This window comes from Poecilia mexicana, unplaced genomic scaffold (assembly GCF_051168715.1).
Source record: "Poecilia mexicana isolate PSO_F unplaced genomic scaffold, ASM5116871v1 scaffold_5, whole genome shotgun sequence".
NCBI classification, from domain to species: domain Eukaryota; kingdom Metazoa; phylum Chordata; class Actinopteri; order Cyprinodontiformes; family Poeciliidae; genus Poecilia; species Poecilia mexicana.
In genome coordinates this window covers 2,372,882-2,387,976 of record NW_028263374.1, presented here as the reverse complement: position 1 = coordinate 2,387,976, position 15,095 = coordinate 2,372,882, and the positions used below count along the sequence as shown (strand labels likewise).

General features: G+C 39.3%; 1 protein-coding gene across 1 annotated transcript; it reads right to left on the bottom strand.

Moving 5' to 3' along the window:
• Positions 1-1,089: 1,089 nt before the first annotated feature.
• Positions 1,090-14,561, bottom strand: slc60a1a (solute carrier family 60 member 1a). The gene is made up of 12 exons (XM_014970353.2): positions 14,413-14,561; positions 14,096-14,181; positions 13,644-13,944; positions 10,751-10,949; positions 8,525-8,776; positions 6,758-6,887; positions 6,170-6,285; positions 5,066-5,239; positions 3,813-3,960; positions 3,654-3,724; positions 2,536-2,656; positions 1,090-1,660 (listed from the first exon to the last, which is right to left on the bottom strand). Exons 1-12 carry the CDS (start codon positions 14,448-14,450, stop codon positions 1,608-1,610), a joined length of 1,689 nt encoding a protein of 562 aa, XP_014825839.1. The 5' UTR covers positions 14,451-14,561; the 3' UTR covers positions 1,090-1,607.
• Positions 14,562-15,095: the final 534 nt, after the last annotated feature.

Below are 15,095 nucleotides of genomic sequence, written 5' to 3'. Positions count from 1 at the left end.
AATCTAATCAGTCTTTGGAAACCCGGTGGTTTCTTTAAACTCCAGATCTGGTTCATGTTAAGATCCAGTTGAAATAAGAAGTTTGCGTAAACTGAATAAAGATTTTTTTCCTCCCCAACTGAAGTGAAATCAGAACAAACTTCTCTTGTCTTAGATGAGTTAGAATTACCTAAATTATTTCTATTTCCAGATGCCACAATGATGAGACTCAAAATTGTTTTTTAAACATATTTATCTCTGTGAATTAAAATCCTTTCAATGAGACAAAATGCAGGAGTGACCAGAGTTTCCTCCGGCTGGATAGATGACAGTATTGGTGTCAAAGTTCATACAGGTGGAAATTATTTCAAATAATGCAAAAATATTAGCGACAAATTAAAATCTTAAAACACAAAGTACTCATCTGTTAAACACTTTTTGGATTCTCTAGTTTCAGTGAATGGAACATTTATCCACTGGCTTTAATTCAAAAGCCGAGTGACACACCCAAATCTGCTTTTCATTATTTTTTAAAGGTTGACTCAAAACAGCAAGTTTTAAAAAAGGGAGCAAAATAATTTTCTTAATGCTTATAATAAAGTTTTTTCTATTTACATCAATATTCTGATTCAACAACATTTATCCCAAAGGGAAATTAAATATTTTAGTACTTCCAGCTATCTTCTAAAAGTGGTTAATGTAAATCTCCAGTAGCAGTCAGTCTTACGACTAAGCCGAGGAGGCCTCTGACTGAAGATAGTTGCTGTATGAAAGTCTCATGACACGCAAACAGCTCAACACCCAGCGACAAAAAAAAAAAAAAACTCTTCGCAACATGTCCTGGATGAAGACAGTTGTTGGCTCAGACGTAAAACAATTCCTCGTTCCCATAGTTACACATCATAAATGTTGATGAACCAGAGGGAATAATTGTCCAAAGATTGAACCCCTCAGCTTGAGTGACAGTTCTAGAACAATGCAAATATGCAAAACTCTGTCAAAGTTTTGGATCTGCAGTGATTTATGCATTTCTTAAGAAAATCTGATTCGATTATTTGTTTAGTTAAAATATTGGAAGTTCTGTTCATTGATTAGCAGAAGAAAAAAAACTTTTTCAGTGATTCTTTTTATTATTATATCTTGGCAAATGTGACAAAAGGTTTGGACAACACTGTCAGAAGAAACCAGCAGTGCCTGTTGCTGTGCCCTGCCAGTCAGCTGGCTGAAATAAAGCTGTTACACTTTTCTGTTGCTCTCATGAAAGACAGTAGGTCTTCATCAACCTGATACCGTTTTTTTATACAACAGAAGAAAAGAACAAACATTTCTGCTCAATAAACACTTGAAAAATGAAACCAACTCCTGTTTTAAATGTTAATTTTTCCTCCAGGCTAAATATCAAAAGATAAAACATAATAGAAAACAGAACAATATCATATTAGCAGCAAGAGGAAAAATTGATTCCCTCTGTTTTAAATAAAGCAGTTTGATCAAGTTTGACGTGTTTGTTGAAAGTGTTTGTTGTACCATGTTACAGTGAAACGACAGCTCTGACTGCCACACCGGCTCAAGCTTAGAAACCGTCCTCAGACTGAAGCAGTCAGTCCAGCTGTCATGATGTCTGGACATCAGGAGCCTCCGCTCTTCGACTCATCCTTCATGTCCAGACATGGAGTCGAATCTGAAAGACAAACATTTGCAACTGAAGTTCAGTCAAAAATTAGACGCTTAGATTCAAACGAATGCATCGTTGCTCCCTGGGGGGCTCCTATAGTTTTTAATGCCTCTTCCAAGCTGGTTGGAGATCAGAGCAAAACAGATGCTACATATGTTGATCTCTGTCACTGAAGTACCACAAAGTTTTAGAGACAGGCTAAGAAGTTTCAACAGTAAAGTCATAGCATTAAAGTAAAGTCATAATGTTTATGACTTTATTATGAGAATAAAGTCAAATGACGTCATGATAAAATCAGAGGACATGAGAATAAAACAAGAGTACTGCTACGACAGGTCAACAAAAGCACAAAAAACAAGTCATGAGAAAGTGAGAACAAAGTTGTAATAATATGAACGTAAAGTCATAATATCAGAATAAGGTCGCATAGCAGGAGACATTTTATGGAAATTCCTCCAGGAAAAATAATAATAAAAAAAAAATTAAATGAGGAACGTTGAGCATCTTGTGAAGTTATACTTTGGAATCGGCTTTACAAATAAGGACTTAATCTTTTAACAAATCACCATCAAATAATTGTCAGTAGCAGGACGACTGCAAAAAAAAAAAAAAAAAACCTGAGTCAATTTCCAAGACAGAATCACTGACTGGACCAGCTTCAGGTCTTTAACTGTTACAGCTTTGCTTGCATTAAAAAAAAATAAAACATTTTTTTTGTAATTTTCTTGTAATTCTGGTAATATTGTCTCTTTATTCTACTAATATTAGGACTCTATTCTCATATTTAAAAAAAAAAAAAATCTTATTCTGGCCCCAGGACTCCCTTGCTGGTGTCTGAGGATGTGCAGTGCGGCGTCGGCATCGTGTTTGAGTGGATCTACCTGTCCGAAGGTTTCTGTGAACCCGGTGGACGTAGAGGAGCAGCAGGAACAGACAGAAGCCGATGAAGGACGTTATGGTCGTACACAACAGGAAGGAGTAGCTGCCTTTACTGTGGATCACCTACAGAAAGCAACACACACATACACACATCCTGAGCTCCAACCCTAAAACATCAGCTGTAAGGTTTAGACAACAGGGTAGAGAACATTTACTGCTGCTACATCTCATAGCTTAACTAATCTAATCTATTAAATTAAATAATGATTTCAATGGGGTTTTTTTAAATAAATGATGTTAAAAAAACAACAAACATAATTAGTTTTTTTTAACAACAAAATTTTGAAATTGGAAAAGGAAGATCCACTGTCAGAAACCAGCAGTCCCTAGTTAGAGGTCTATCAAAAACAAAAAACAAAGAAAGGCATCACTAAGTCTGAGTTTTGTTTACAGAAACCTCCTAATCTATTTTATTTACCATTTCTGTTGTGTGGAGCTTTAATTTCCGTTTCATTTATTGGTTTTGGATGTTGTCTTATTTTGGATATTTCAAATATCTTCTATCTCCAGTATGAACTGGAGGTAGAAGTTTATTGATCCTTGAGAGGGCAAACATGCTTTATTATCCAATTTTCTATACATTACTTAAAAACTGGTCTCAATACACCAAAATGATCGTTTATCACAATAATTTCTAGGACAGTTTATTCTCCAGAAATTTTTTTATAGTGACCAGATGAGGTATCAGCACACTGAGCATACAGAGCTAGAGTGGAGTTGGAACGGTCCAGTCAAAGTTCCAACCTGAGTTCAGGACAGAGTTAGTGGCGAGACTTGAAAACGTTCAGCGTCTCTCTCTCCACCCACGCTGGCTGAACCAGATCCAGATGTGCAAAACTTAAAGACTCACAGCTGGAGCTGCAGCAAAACCTGCCTCTACAAAGCACAGCGTCAGAGAACCGCACGTTTTATGTTTTTGTTCATCCAAATGATTTTCCTTCTACTTCAGTTTACATGCATTGCTTCAAATCCAATTAATCCAGAGCGCAACTGGAAAGGAAAGGCTTCACAAATATTTTCTGTAACATTTCATGTGATCAGAATCATGAATGATTCTCACCGATCCCACAAGCAGCTGCAGCAGCATCTCTCCTGTGCTGGCGCTCGTCACCAGGACGATTGTGGCGGAGCCTTCGATGCACAGATAACAAACAAGTCAGCATGGAGACCAGGAGCAACAGATAAGATGAGGTGATGGAGAGGCAGAGTGCTATGTGACCTTTGTAGTCCAGGACGTCCTCAGTGAAGGCCAGCATGGAGGGGAACACGCTGCTGATGCACAGGCCCAGAACACAGGTGGCCATGAACAGGAACACATGGCTGGAGTAGAAGATCAGGAGCAGGAGCTGGACCAGGATGACGCCCACCTGACACACACACACACACACACACACACACACACACACACACACGTTTGCATGACTATGTCTGTGGGGACTTTCCATTGACTTCCATTCATTTCTACAGCCTAACCCTTATCCTAACCCTAACCATAACTCAATTCACACCTTAGTCCTAAATCTGACCCCTGACCCAAAAGCAGCGTTTCCCCTCGTGGGGACCAGGCTTCGGCCCCCACAAGGAGCAGTGGGTCCCCACAACATAGTATGCGTCAGGAAAATGGTCCCACAAGGTATTACAAATGGTGAATGGGTTGTTTTATTTTTGTTCTTTTCATCAAAAGTTCTTCTTCTGAGAATATTCAGTGTCTACAGACTCAGTTTGAATCTGAAAGCTAACTCCAGTCCTGGTGCATGGAGCTCAGCTCAGACCCACAGCCTCTCATGGACTTATTTATCTCCACAAAACAGCACAAAGCCCAACAATGAATGGCCTTTTATGAAATTAGAAACTGTATCATATCTCTGATATGAACATTTTGGTAACCCTTTATTTGATGGGGTGTGCATAAGGCTGACATGACACCATTAAACATGACATAACATGTCATGAACACGAAGACATCTTCATGAATGTCTCACTGTTGTCATGAAGTGACATTCGGTAAATAATGACACTTTAATGCAAAGTCAGCATTTTTATTGGTCTTTCAATGCAACTTCTGGAGCAACTTTGCATTAAAAGTGTCATTATTTACCGAATGTCACTTCATGACAACAGTGAGACATTCATGAAGACTCCTTCATGTTCATAACAGATGTTATATCATGTTTATGACAGTGTTATGTCAGTCTGACAGCCAGTCAAATAAAGTGTTGCCAACATTTCCAGCTCTAATAGCTGCTAGCAGCAGCAGCCGCTGTAGGACTGTGGGCCTGCTTCACCTTTTGAGCAGGTATGAAAAAGACAGCAGAATCAGAATGCCAGACAGGCGTCTTCATAACAACACTGTGCAAACAGTTTAGCTCCCACATTATATCCTGGCGTTTACATTCCCGCCCATTTCAAAAATTTGACTCCAAGCAGCGTGCCAGACCTCTGCTGGACCTCATTTCAGCAGCTGCCTCATACCAAACTAACGGAGAGCAGAGCCGGTGCTGCGTATCGGTAGGAGAAGAAGATGAAGCACAGCCTTCCTGCCGTGATGGAGGCCCAGAACACGCTGTCCAGACAGCCGGCTGCCTTGTAGCCCATGAGCAGAGGGGGGGAGACGGCGTAGGTGTAGACGAAGCCGGCGTAGCAGCCCTGCAGGAGAAACCATGAGAGCAGCAGGTGAAGCAAAGCCGCTGGAGGAGGAGCTGGTGTCTGCATACAGGAATGTTAGCATGGATTAATGAAGCCAGGCTGGGCTGCTCTAAGGTTTTCACCCACCTTCAGATGGCTCACCTGACAACCATTCACTTCAACGGGTTTCATGGGATACAAAGTGAAACTTTGTTCTATTTTTAAGTAGACAAAATCCACTCCCTTGCTGAGGTGGACATTTATCATATCACTTTATCATGATAAATTTCTTAGAAGAATTTTCATTTATTGTCATGATAAATTCCTATTCATTCAGTTAAAAAAAAGGCAGTAATGTCTGTCATTTTTAATATTTCTCTCTGGTATTTGTTCAGCAAGAGCCTTGATAAAATCCAATAAATTTGAAAATATGATTAAATGCAGTTACTGTGTGCAGTTTAGTGATGTAACTATGTTACCTTCCGCTGTTATAAAAATGCTGTATGTATCAAACATGACTGAATCAAAACATGACTTTGCAGTTTGATGCCTTGAAATTGGGCCTCTGTCTCTTTAAGAAGCTCCTCCTCTTTTCCACACTCTGCCTTCAGGAGAGGCTTCAGTCGAGTGCTTGTTTTTGAAGGACAATTTTCTTTACAGGGACTTCAATGTCCAGTTTAATTTGTGCGTGTTTTGTTTACTTATTTTTGGAAATATAAAATGTTAGAAATGAAAAGACTGGTCCAGTCAAAGTTCAGACCAGAATCCAAATGAGAGTTACTGGGAAAATTTGAAACCTGATGGTAAAAAAAACCACTCTATCCAAACTGAGGGGTTTGTATGATTTTGCTAAGAACAGAGGGACCTGCAGCTGTGACTGCAGCAGTTTGGTTTAACTGAGCAGCTTCAGAACATCAGCAACAGAAAACATGCGTTTCTGTTTGCGCTCACTATAATTCCATCGGTGATGAAGACGATGGCTCCGCCCAGGGCATGAATGATGAAGAAGGTAGCGGGGTGGCCCTGCAGGTTGCTGGGCCTGCAGCAGTCCAGTAGTCCTCCGTGTCCTGCAGAGACAGGAAGAAGATCTGTTGTCTTCACCAACACACGAGGGCTGAAATGATTAATCATGAGTAATCGATTACTGAAATAACCATCAACTAAATTAGGAATCAATTGTTAATTAAGGTAAAAAAAAGACCATTCACTGAAAAGACACCACAGCCAGAGCAGGAATTGACTCATAAATGTACAAAGAAATCTAAATGTTTTGCATTTAAGATAATAAAAAAACTGTCAGTAAATATGTTTTTATCAAGAACTCTTCATGTGGCAGATTTTTGCTTCACCTGGGTAAAAAAAAAGTGAACTTTTTACATGTTAGAAGAATCTTTTTTAGCAACAGATTCAACCTTTGCTGCAATTACTGATCAAGCGTTCACTGAAAGAATGAAATTATTATTTTCTTATTTAAAACGGGAATCATTTGTTTACTTGTATTTGTGTGTATTTCTAATATTGCATGAAAACAGCTGTCACCTTGCTGTTGCTCCTTGGCGGGGTGGGAACTGATGTCAGGCTTCTTGGTGATCAGAGGGGGGCTGCTCCGGCAGCACCTCACCAGTCTCTCATGGAACATCAATGCAAGAACTGCTGCTGGGACAGGGAGCTGCATGCACACGCGCGCGCACACACACACACACACACACACACACACACACACACACAGACAGCTGTTTACTCTGATGATGAGCAACGCTTCCTTCCTGTCACCTGATTTCACTCATGAGCTCCGTCTCATAAAAGTCGAGTCCATCCCCTCAGATCCTGTTCAGACGGACCAAACTGGTCACAGTTCTGAAGGAGGACAAAAATGTATACCTGTAATTTATATTCCTACTTGGGTCATTTATTTATTTATTTTTTGTACAGTAACAACTTACTGTGAATCTGTGGAGATAAGAAGCAAATGCTGAGTATTGTGGTCCCGTGTTCCTCAGAGTTGTTTTCCAGTCTAACCAGGCTATAATAAATGCTTAATGTAATAATCCACTTTGCTGTTCAGTGCTTCAGTAAACTGACTGTAATCTGACTGTTTTTGCAGAGAGAAAAGACACAAAGAGAATCCTGCTGCTTCCAGGCTGCTTAGCTCCAATCCTGTGTTAAACAGTAGAAATGTTGCTGCTCTTTCATAATTCCATGTTGATTTCTGTCTTTGAGCAATTTATTGACTTACAGTATGAATCAAGCACTCAGGCTGCAGTATGTTAAGTCTCTAATCTGCAGGGCTGTAAAGATTCATGCAGCTTGCAAAATCATACGGCACGCCTTATGAGACAGGACAGCATTTTGTTACATATTTGGGAAAATAAATGACCACACTTTTTTTTTTTTCCTTTTAATGGTTTCCCAAACTAAACTGTTTTAATAATAAAGAAGAAGAAGAAGTTCCTCTTACCTGCAGTAGAAAGATGTCATACCTTTGTGTTAAAAAGTAAATAAACCCAAAGGGTGGCAGAAGCTAAGCTAAGCTAAGCTAAGCTGCCTTGAGCTAATTAAAGTAAAACAGATGTTAAAATCGGCTGGATTGTGACATGCAGCTCTTTGTTTAGTTTAAACCGAAGGGAATCTGACGTCTGCTCCAATTCAAGAAGACTTCATTTGGGGAAACGGCATGTTGGTGAGCCTCGTCGTCTTCAGCCTCATGTCGTTGTAAATGGTGATGCTGTAGGCAGGAAGGATCTTCAGTAGCAGTCAGTCTTGCAACGAATCTGGAAAAGCCTCTGACTGAAGACTGTTGCTGTCTGACTGTCTCATGACCATCATGACATGCTAACAGCTCTACATCCAGGCAGCAGAGCTAATGTTCAACAGTAACATTTATGACTATCATGATGACTCACGGGTAACATGGATGACATCACTTGTTAGCTAGCTCTGCTGATCCAGCAATTTGTTTTTGCCGCTCCCCTTTAAGTCTCTGTCTGGCTAGAAAGATGAGAGAGAGTCTGGGATTTGATGTTCATTATAGTGAAAGAACTGAACTTCCTCCTTCTCTCTCTGTATCTATGGAGACACTTTGTTCTAATTTGGAAGTAGAAATTTATTTAAGGTTTTTTTTATCCACCCAAAGCTGCTGTAGGTTACTTTTAGATCATTTTTTTTACATAATTGTTCAAATTGTCATTATGTCCTGATAGTATTATATGATCATCTCTTCTGTGGTACTACAGTCATCTGCAGAAATTCAAAAAAATAAAATACGTCTATAAACATATAAACACATGAAATGTAACATGAACTCACGTTGATAACAGCCATGATCCAGAAAGCGTACGACACCCTGGTGACGACCACGCCCTCCGTGTACAGAGGGTACTGGGAGGCGTTGTGCAGCGGGGCGCCATGTCCGGCCAGGGTGTTCCGGAGGTGTTCCAGGTCCGAGCCGGATGAGTTGGCAGTCCAGTTGGCTGAGAGGACGCAGCTGTTCTCCGCCAGGAATGGGTCAACCACCAGAGGGCTGACCAACGCTCCAAGGCCAATGAAGAAATGCAAAGCCTGATGGGAGGAATGAAGGCTGAGGCAACGTGAAGTGGTTCATAACTGAAGTGGAGGAAAAATGGTACATGGGTTTAATTTTTTTTTGGGGACAAATTTAAATGACTTGCTTCTCAAATCTGAGAAGAAGCAGCCTACTGGTGTCCAGATGGCAGGGCAGGAGGGGGAGAAACCTTTTTGGGAGAATGTTGGGGGGTTTGGTGGATTTTGAGATGCCACCAAAACATCTCCAAAAATGTTTCATGACTGGACTGGATCTGTGTTTTAGGAATCTATAAATCCATTCTTCCTACCAGAACTGCACACTTAAAGTACAGAGAACGTCGCTCTTTCTTTAAACAATCAACATTCCAGAAAGCACCATCATCTCTTTCCAGGATAAATGTGATCAGATTTCCCATTCAGGGTTTTCAGCTGCAGCTCTTCACAGCTGAACTCTTTCTATCCAGGAGACAGAACTTTTACAAGAAAAGACTCATTTTTATGGAAGCCCATTTCCACCATGAAATAAAAAAAATAAAATTAAAATTAAAATTAAATAAAAGCCCAGCATAAAGTCAGAATTTTGAGTTTTAAAATCATAATTATGAGATACTGAAGCAAACCTCCTGAAGAAACAGTGCAACTTTGAATCTCATAATTATGACTTTATATTTCATAATTATGACTTTGAAAGTAGAAAATATTACCTTTATTCTTATAATGATGGCTTTCTGTTGGACTTTTATTTTTTTTCTTCCATGGCAAAAATGAGCTTCCAAACATTTTATATGGGTAAAATACATTATCATCATTATTATTTATTTAAGTCTCTAATGTAATTTTGGTCATAGAAAAACATTCAACTACTTTTAGACATCTATCTGAAGCTGAAAAAAGCACTTTAAAAACATGCAAAGGTATTTTTGGATATCTGTTAAAACATTTTCTGATTCTATCTTCACTTTATCTAACTGAATAATTATAATCACATTCAATAAAATCAAACTAAGTCTTCATTTCATTCAGGTTTGCGTTCATCACTAAAGCCTCCAACAATGAATCCAGCCAGTCACAACTGTGATCCATAAAGTTCAATTTTTACACAATAAGACAGTTTGTGCTTTGCAGTGAAGATAATTAAAATGACTTTTACAGTTTCATTGTGCTCCCGTTCTAAAAGTAATAACCTGGCATTACTTTATGATTACAGTTTGAAAAGTCACAAACCTGCAAGTCAATAACTTTCCCTCTCTAGCAGCTGAACCTGAAGTTTCCAGAGTTACGCCTCTCTCAGTGCTGGTGCAGAACTAGAATTAAAAAAACCTTTCATTACAGCTCAGGCTGTGAATATTCATCCTACTGTTCAACAGTAACAGGCAGGAGGAATATTTCTCTGACAGAGAGCAACTTTTCTGGCATGGTTCCACTTAATTAAAAACAGAAAAAGATTGGAGATTGACCATGACCTCAGTTTATCATCAGAGTCTTTGAAATAACTCAACTTTCTAACTCTTATCAGCAAGAAAAACATGTTGAGTTCTTTCATTAATCTCTTCTCTCTCATGTCTGAGGTCAGTGTTGCCTACTGATAAAAAATCAGAAGCTTGTGTCCTTGAATTGGAATTTTATTTTATTACATTTTTAGCTTAAAAAGATTAGTTTGTGGACAAAAAGGTTCTCGTCAGATAAAGCTGCCTAAGATTTTTTTTAAACATTCTGAGTTGTTCCATTGGATGCAACACAAGGAAACACCAAACAAGATGACGGAAACGCTGCTGATTGTTCTGATTAGTAATTATGACATTTTCTGGACTTTGGTTCCAGTTCTTCAGTAAAGGCTGACAGTGGGACCTGACTGGATGTAGCATTGCAAATAATAATTATAATATAAAATGTATTAATAACATTTATTTCGGCCATAATAAATACATAGTAGCTGTGTAAAGTGTGTTTTCATGACTCGGCAGATGTGGCCCAACAAATCTGACTGACCTGCAGGAAGACGGCAGAGTCCTTCTGGTAGAGCCTCACCAGCTGCAGGTTCCCGATTGTGTCTATGACGCCCATGGCGGCTCCCGCCACTCCCATGGCAACGGACAGCAGGATCACATGGTGACACAGCGGTATGATGGCAAAAACCAGGGAGATGACAAGTGCCGAGGCGAAGAGGGCCGACAGGGAGGACAGCAGGCTGGAGGAACACAGACAAGCCGACATGTTAACAAGCATTCTGCTGGCGTTCTGAGTTAACTTTGAGTTCTGTTTTTCAACCCATGGATAGTAATACTGGTCAGGTTTCTCTTTCTAACTGGGTTTATTTCCTACATGAAGCCACATCAACTACGTCTCCTGTGCTTCCTCTGTAGGGGGAACTGCTGCAAAAATCAGTGACTTGAGCTTCTTTTCAGAACTTCTTTTTACCAAATGTGTTAAAACTGAGATCATACCAACCTGAATGTGATTGTAATATGAATACTGGATCTTCATGCATTCAATTTAGATTTATTGTATTTTCTTACACTATTACTAAAAAGAACTGAATACATTTCTTCATTAATGTCAAGGTGTGAAACAGTACAGTATTATTTCACTTTTAATGGTAGTCATTTCAAGACTGTACGCAAACAAATTCATCCAGCCCTTAGCAACAAGCTCCAGTTTGTAACCAGATTTTCAGCTTCATAACTGTAGGATCAACACACTTCTCCTCATATTTCCTTCTTTTGCAGACTTTTCATTGTTTTATTTGCCAAGTAACAGAACACCCTGTGATCAGAAGTCAGAAGTCAGAGCTGGGAATGTCACACCCAGTAAGTGTGATCCAGTTGGAGGCAGATCCACAAATAGCACAATAAACATTTAGCGAAAATAAAACAGAGCTGCATATCTGAATATTTCTACAAAGCTGTGAATACACACAAACTCAAAAGCTCACAAAAATGTCTTCACATTGTCATCATGGCGTACTGAATTTTGAGGAAAGAGATTGATTTAAAGCAACTTGGAACAGTAAAACGTGAACAGTTTCTGGATGAACTGTGCAAACCGCTCTATAACATCCCTAACTTTTCATGCAGGAGTTTTTTAGTTTTTACAGACTTACTGGGATAAAGCGTGACACCCTGTGCTCCCAGTTTAAACAGGACAGCCTCGTACAGCTCCAGTAAAGTTACCTTGATGTTCCACTAACTTGTATTTACCTAGTCAGCTTATCACAGCCCTCCAGCCTCACTGCTGCTTCTATTTAATCTTTACATTGTGTACTCAGCCATCCCTGCCAACGTTCCCCTTTCCTCTTTAGGCTGTTCCTGATAAATTATATTCAACATCCAGTGATCTTCACATCAAACCTGGAACATCATCACATTAATGGCCACTAGAGACTGGTGCAATGATGTCCTTAAAACTACAAAATTAAACTAATTCAAACAAGCAGAACTGTTTAATGGCTGCAGAACCGACAGGTTCAAAGAAGGAAACCCCACAGAGGAGCAGCAGTGTTGTTCTGCTAAGCATAAAGCTAACATCTACCGACACAGCTTCCTGTCCTACTGAGGTGAACATTTTAAGTTGGCTTAACTTTGTCAGAGGGCAAACTTGCATTAGCATTAAATTACTTGAAAATGTTCAATACAGCAATTTTATCACTTCTGACAAATAACTTCTGGGACAATTTGCTGACCAGCAAAATTTGTTATTCTTAAACAAACCACAATTTTCAGATTTTAATTTGCAAAAACAAATGTTGAAAACTCTTTATGTTACTTATGGTTATAATGTGTGGAAAATGAAATTGTCCAATGGACATATTTGTAGATTAGTTACCCAACATGAGCAGGGAGAACAGGTAGCTCTACGATTTACTTTGGACAGATCAACTTTGAGATTGATAAAGTATTTCTGAACTGAATTTGAACTGCATTGCTAAGTCATTATATCTTGAAATATTGTTTTCACTGTTTATGTACTCTATCGTTTTATTTGATATGGATTACAAAGAAAGCAGCTAAGTACTCCACTGTTTGATTTAAAACACTTCCTGCCAACATGACCGAACATCAGACATCTTGGTGTCCATTTCCTGACCGGTGCTGCTGTCCCTCCCTTTAAAACCACAAACACAGAGAAATTATTTACTGTCCATTTCTGGTTTGTTTGTTTTTTTTTTCTTCTTCAGAAAGGGATTTCCTCAACAAACATCCATTATAATTCACGTGTGTGTGTGTCATCATATTTCGGACATTGTACTGAGACAAGCAGATGTTATTTGAATGCTGGATATTTGCCAGTCAAATGAGAAGAACTGTCAGACAGAATTTTGACAAAACTTCTAAACTAAAGTTTTAAAGTTCCCCCCCCCACTAAGCCTTAAAACTTACTTAATTTATCTTAGAGGCACCCGTAAAGGGGAGGGGGCTCAAGGGGTGCCATCTTGAAAAATGTTGACCTCCCCAAAGTATCATGTTCAGGACATAGAAAGACATTGAGTCATTTTATTCAATCACATCCAAATAAATACATTTATATTTTTTCCCCTAAATTTTTTACTGGCCTTGTCTGGCCACCCCTGTTAGAATTAGTATGCTTCATCTAATATGAAGCATACTCTTTTAATTCTCTTTTTGAATAATCTATGGAATTAAAAAAAATAATTTCTTAGTTTTATTATTATTATTATTAGTAGTAGTAGTATGTAACATGTTTTTGCCAGATATCATATTAAAGATAGTCAACTTTTTTAAATTAACTGTTATTTTTAATTTATATGTAAAAAAAATCACTTTAATATAAGCTGTCAATGTAATGGCGATAAAACAATGACGACTATAGCAGGATCAAACGTACAAGTTCCCCCATTAAACCTTTAAAAACATATTTCTCTCACGTTTTCTTGAACAGTCCGCCCACGGTGCTACCCACGAGCAGAAAGAACTGCTGCGAGAAGAAGACCCAGGTGATCTGCTGCAAGGTGGTCTGGGTCTGGCACCGCAGGTCCAGGATGGTGGGCCCCAGGAAAGCGATGCACAGGCCGAAGCTGAAGAACACGCTCCAGTAGGTGAGAGTTTGCTGCAAGTGTCGCCTGAACAGCAACCAGATCCGCTCGTCCAGCAGCCTCATGGTGGCTCCTTGAGAGCAGATCGAACTCCTCTCGGCCGCCTGCGTTTGGTTTCCTTCTGCTGGCTGGACTGGGAGCGGACACACAAGGTAAACACAACTTAATAAGTGTTAAGAAAAAAAGTTGAGCTTCTCTTTATCCGATCGACGGATGTGATGCTGATTGGCTAATTCTGCGTGGAGGTACAGCCCCCTTTTCAACATTTTCGGTCTGCTCGTTACCACTTTGCCGGTGGCTTGTCCAGCTGATAGTGATGACGAGCACGGAGGAAGTGGCTTCCCGCTCACGTGGAGGGAAAAGGGTCGACCTGTGGGATCAAAAAGTGACACTGTCAACACGAATATACAAAAAAGTTCTTGTAGATTAAAGACAAATACAGTTTGTTTGTGTTTTTTGGGGGGAGGAGGGTCAAACTAGCATAATATGGTCAAATAGCCGTGAGGAATTCGTTATGCTTGTAGATTCATTAACTTTTTTCCCCCATACAGTTTGAGTTGGAGTGTGCAATCATTCAGCCAATGTGTTTTGTTGCCCTTACCGCTGAAGGTGAACACCACATTCTTGGTATTCGGTCATGGGTGTCCATAGTCAGTCCTCGTGCATGTTAGTAGTTCAACAAAGCTGGATCAAATGATGGCTCGTTAGCAGTAGAACACTGATGATGCGTTCCAGTTGTACTCGGAACTGGGAAATTCAGACCTTCTCCCAATTAGAACGGTCTCCGAAGTTTCCCACTGGGAAAGTGGGAGTACCTCTGACTTGTAACTTGCAGTTACAAGTCAGAGGTACTTGTTGAAATGTACCTTATTATTGAAATGGACTTCGCGTTTCAAAATGGCCACTCCGCAGAAACAGTGGCGGAAAAATGTTTATTTTATAAGAAAGACAAGTAGAGTGCGTCTAAAATCAATGTTAAAATGTAGCACATGTAAATATAAACTGAACAAATTAAAGGTGGTGTTTGCTTAAACTATGTTTGCAAATAATGCTTATGAGTGTCTCTAAATTCCGCTTGCTTAACGCTATCGGGTAGCAGTTCCAAGGTGCCATTTAAAATTACATTAAAATCAAATTAAAATTACCTCCAATACATTTTCCAAAATCTAACTTAACTTTATTAAAAAAATCACTTCAGTTCTATCATAAATTCCAATTGATCCAGTATATTAAGGCCAGTTCATTATTCAAATTGGTTGATAAAGTTGTCTAAGGAAACCAGAC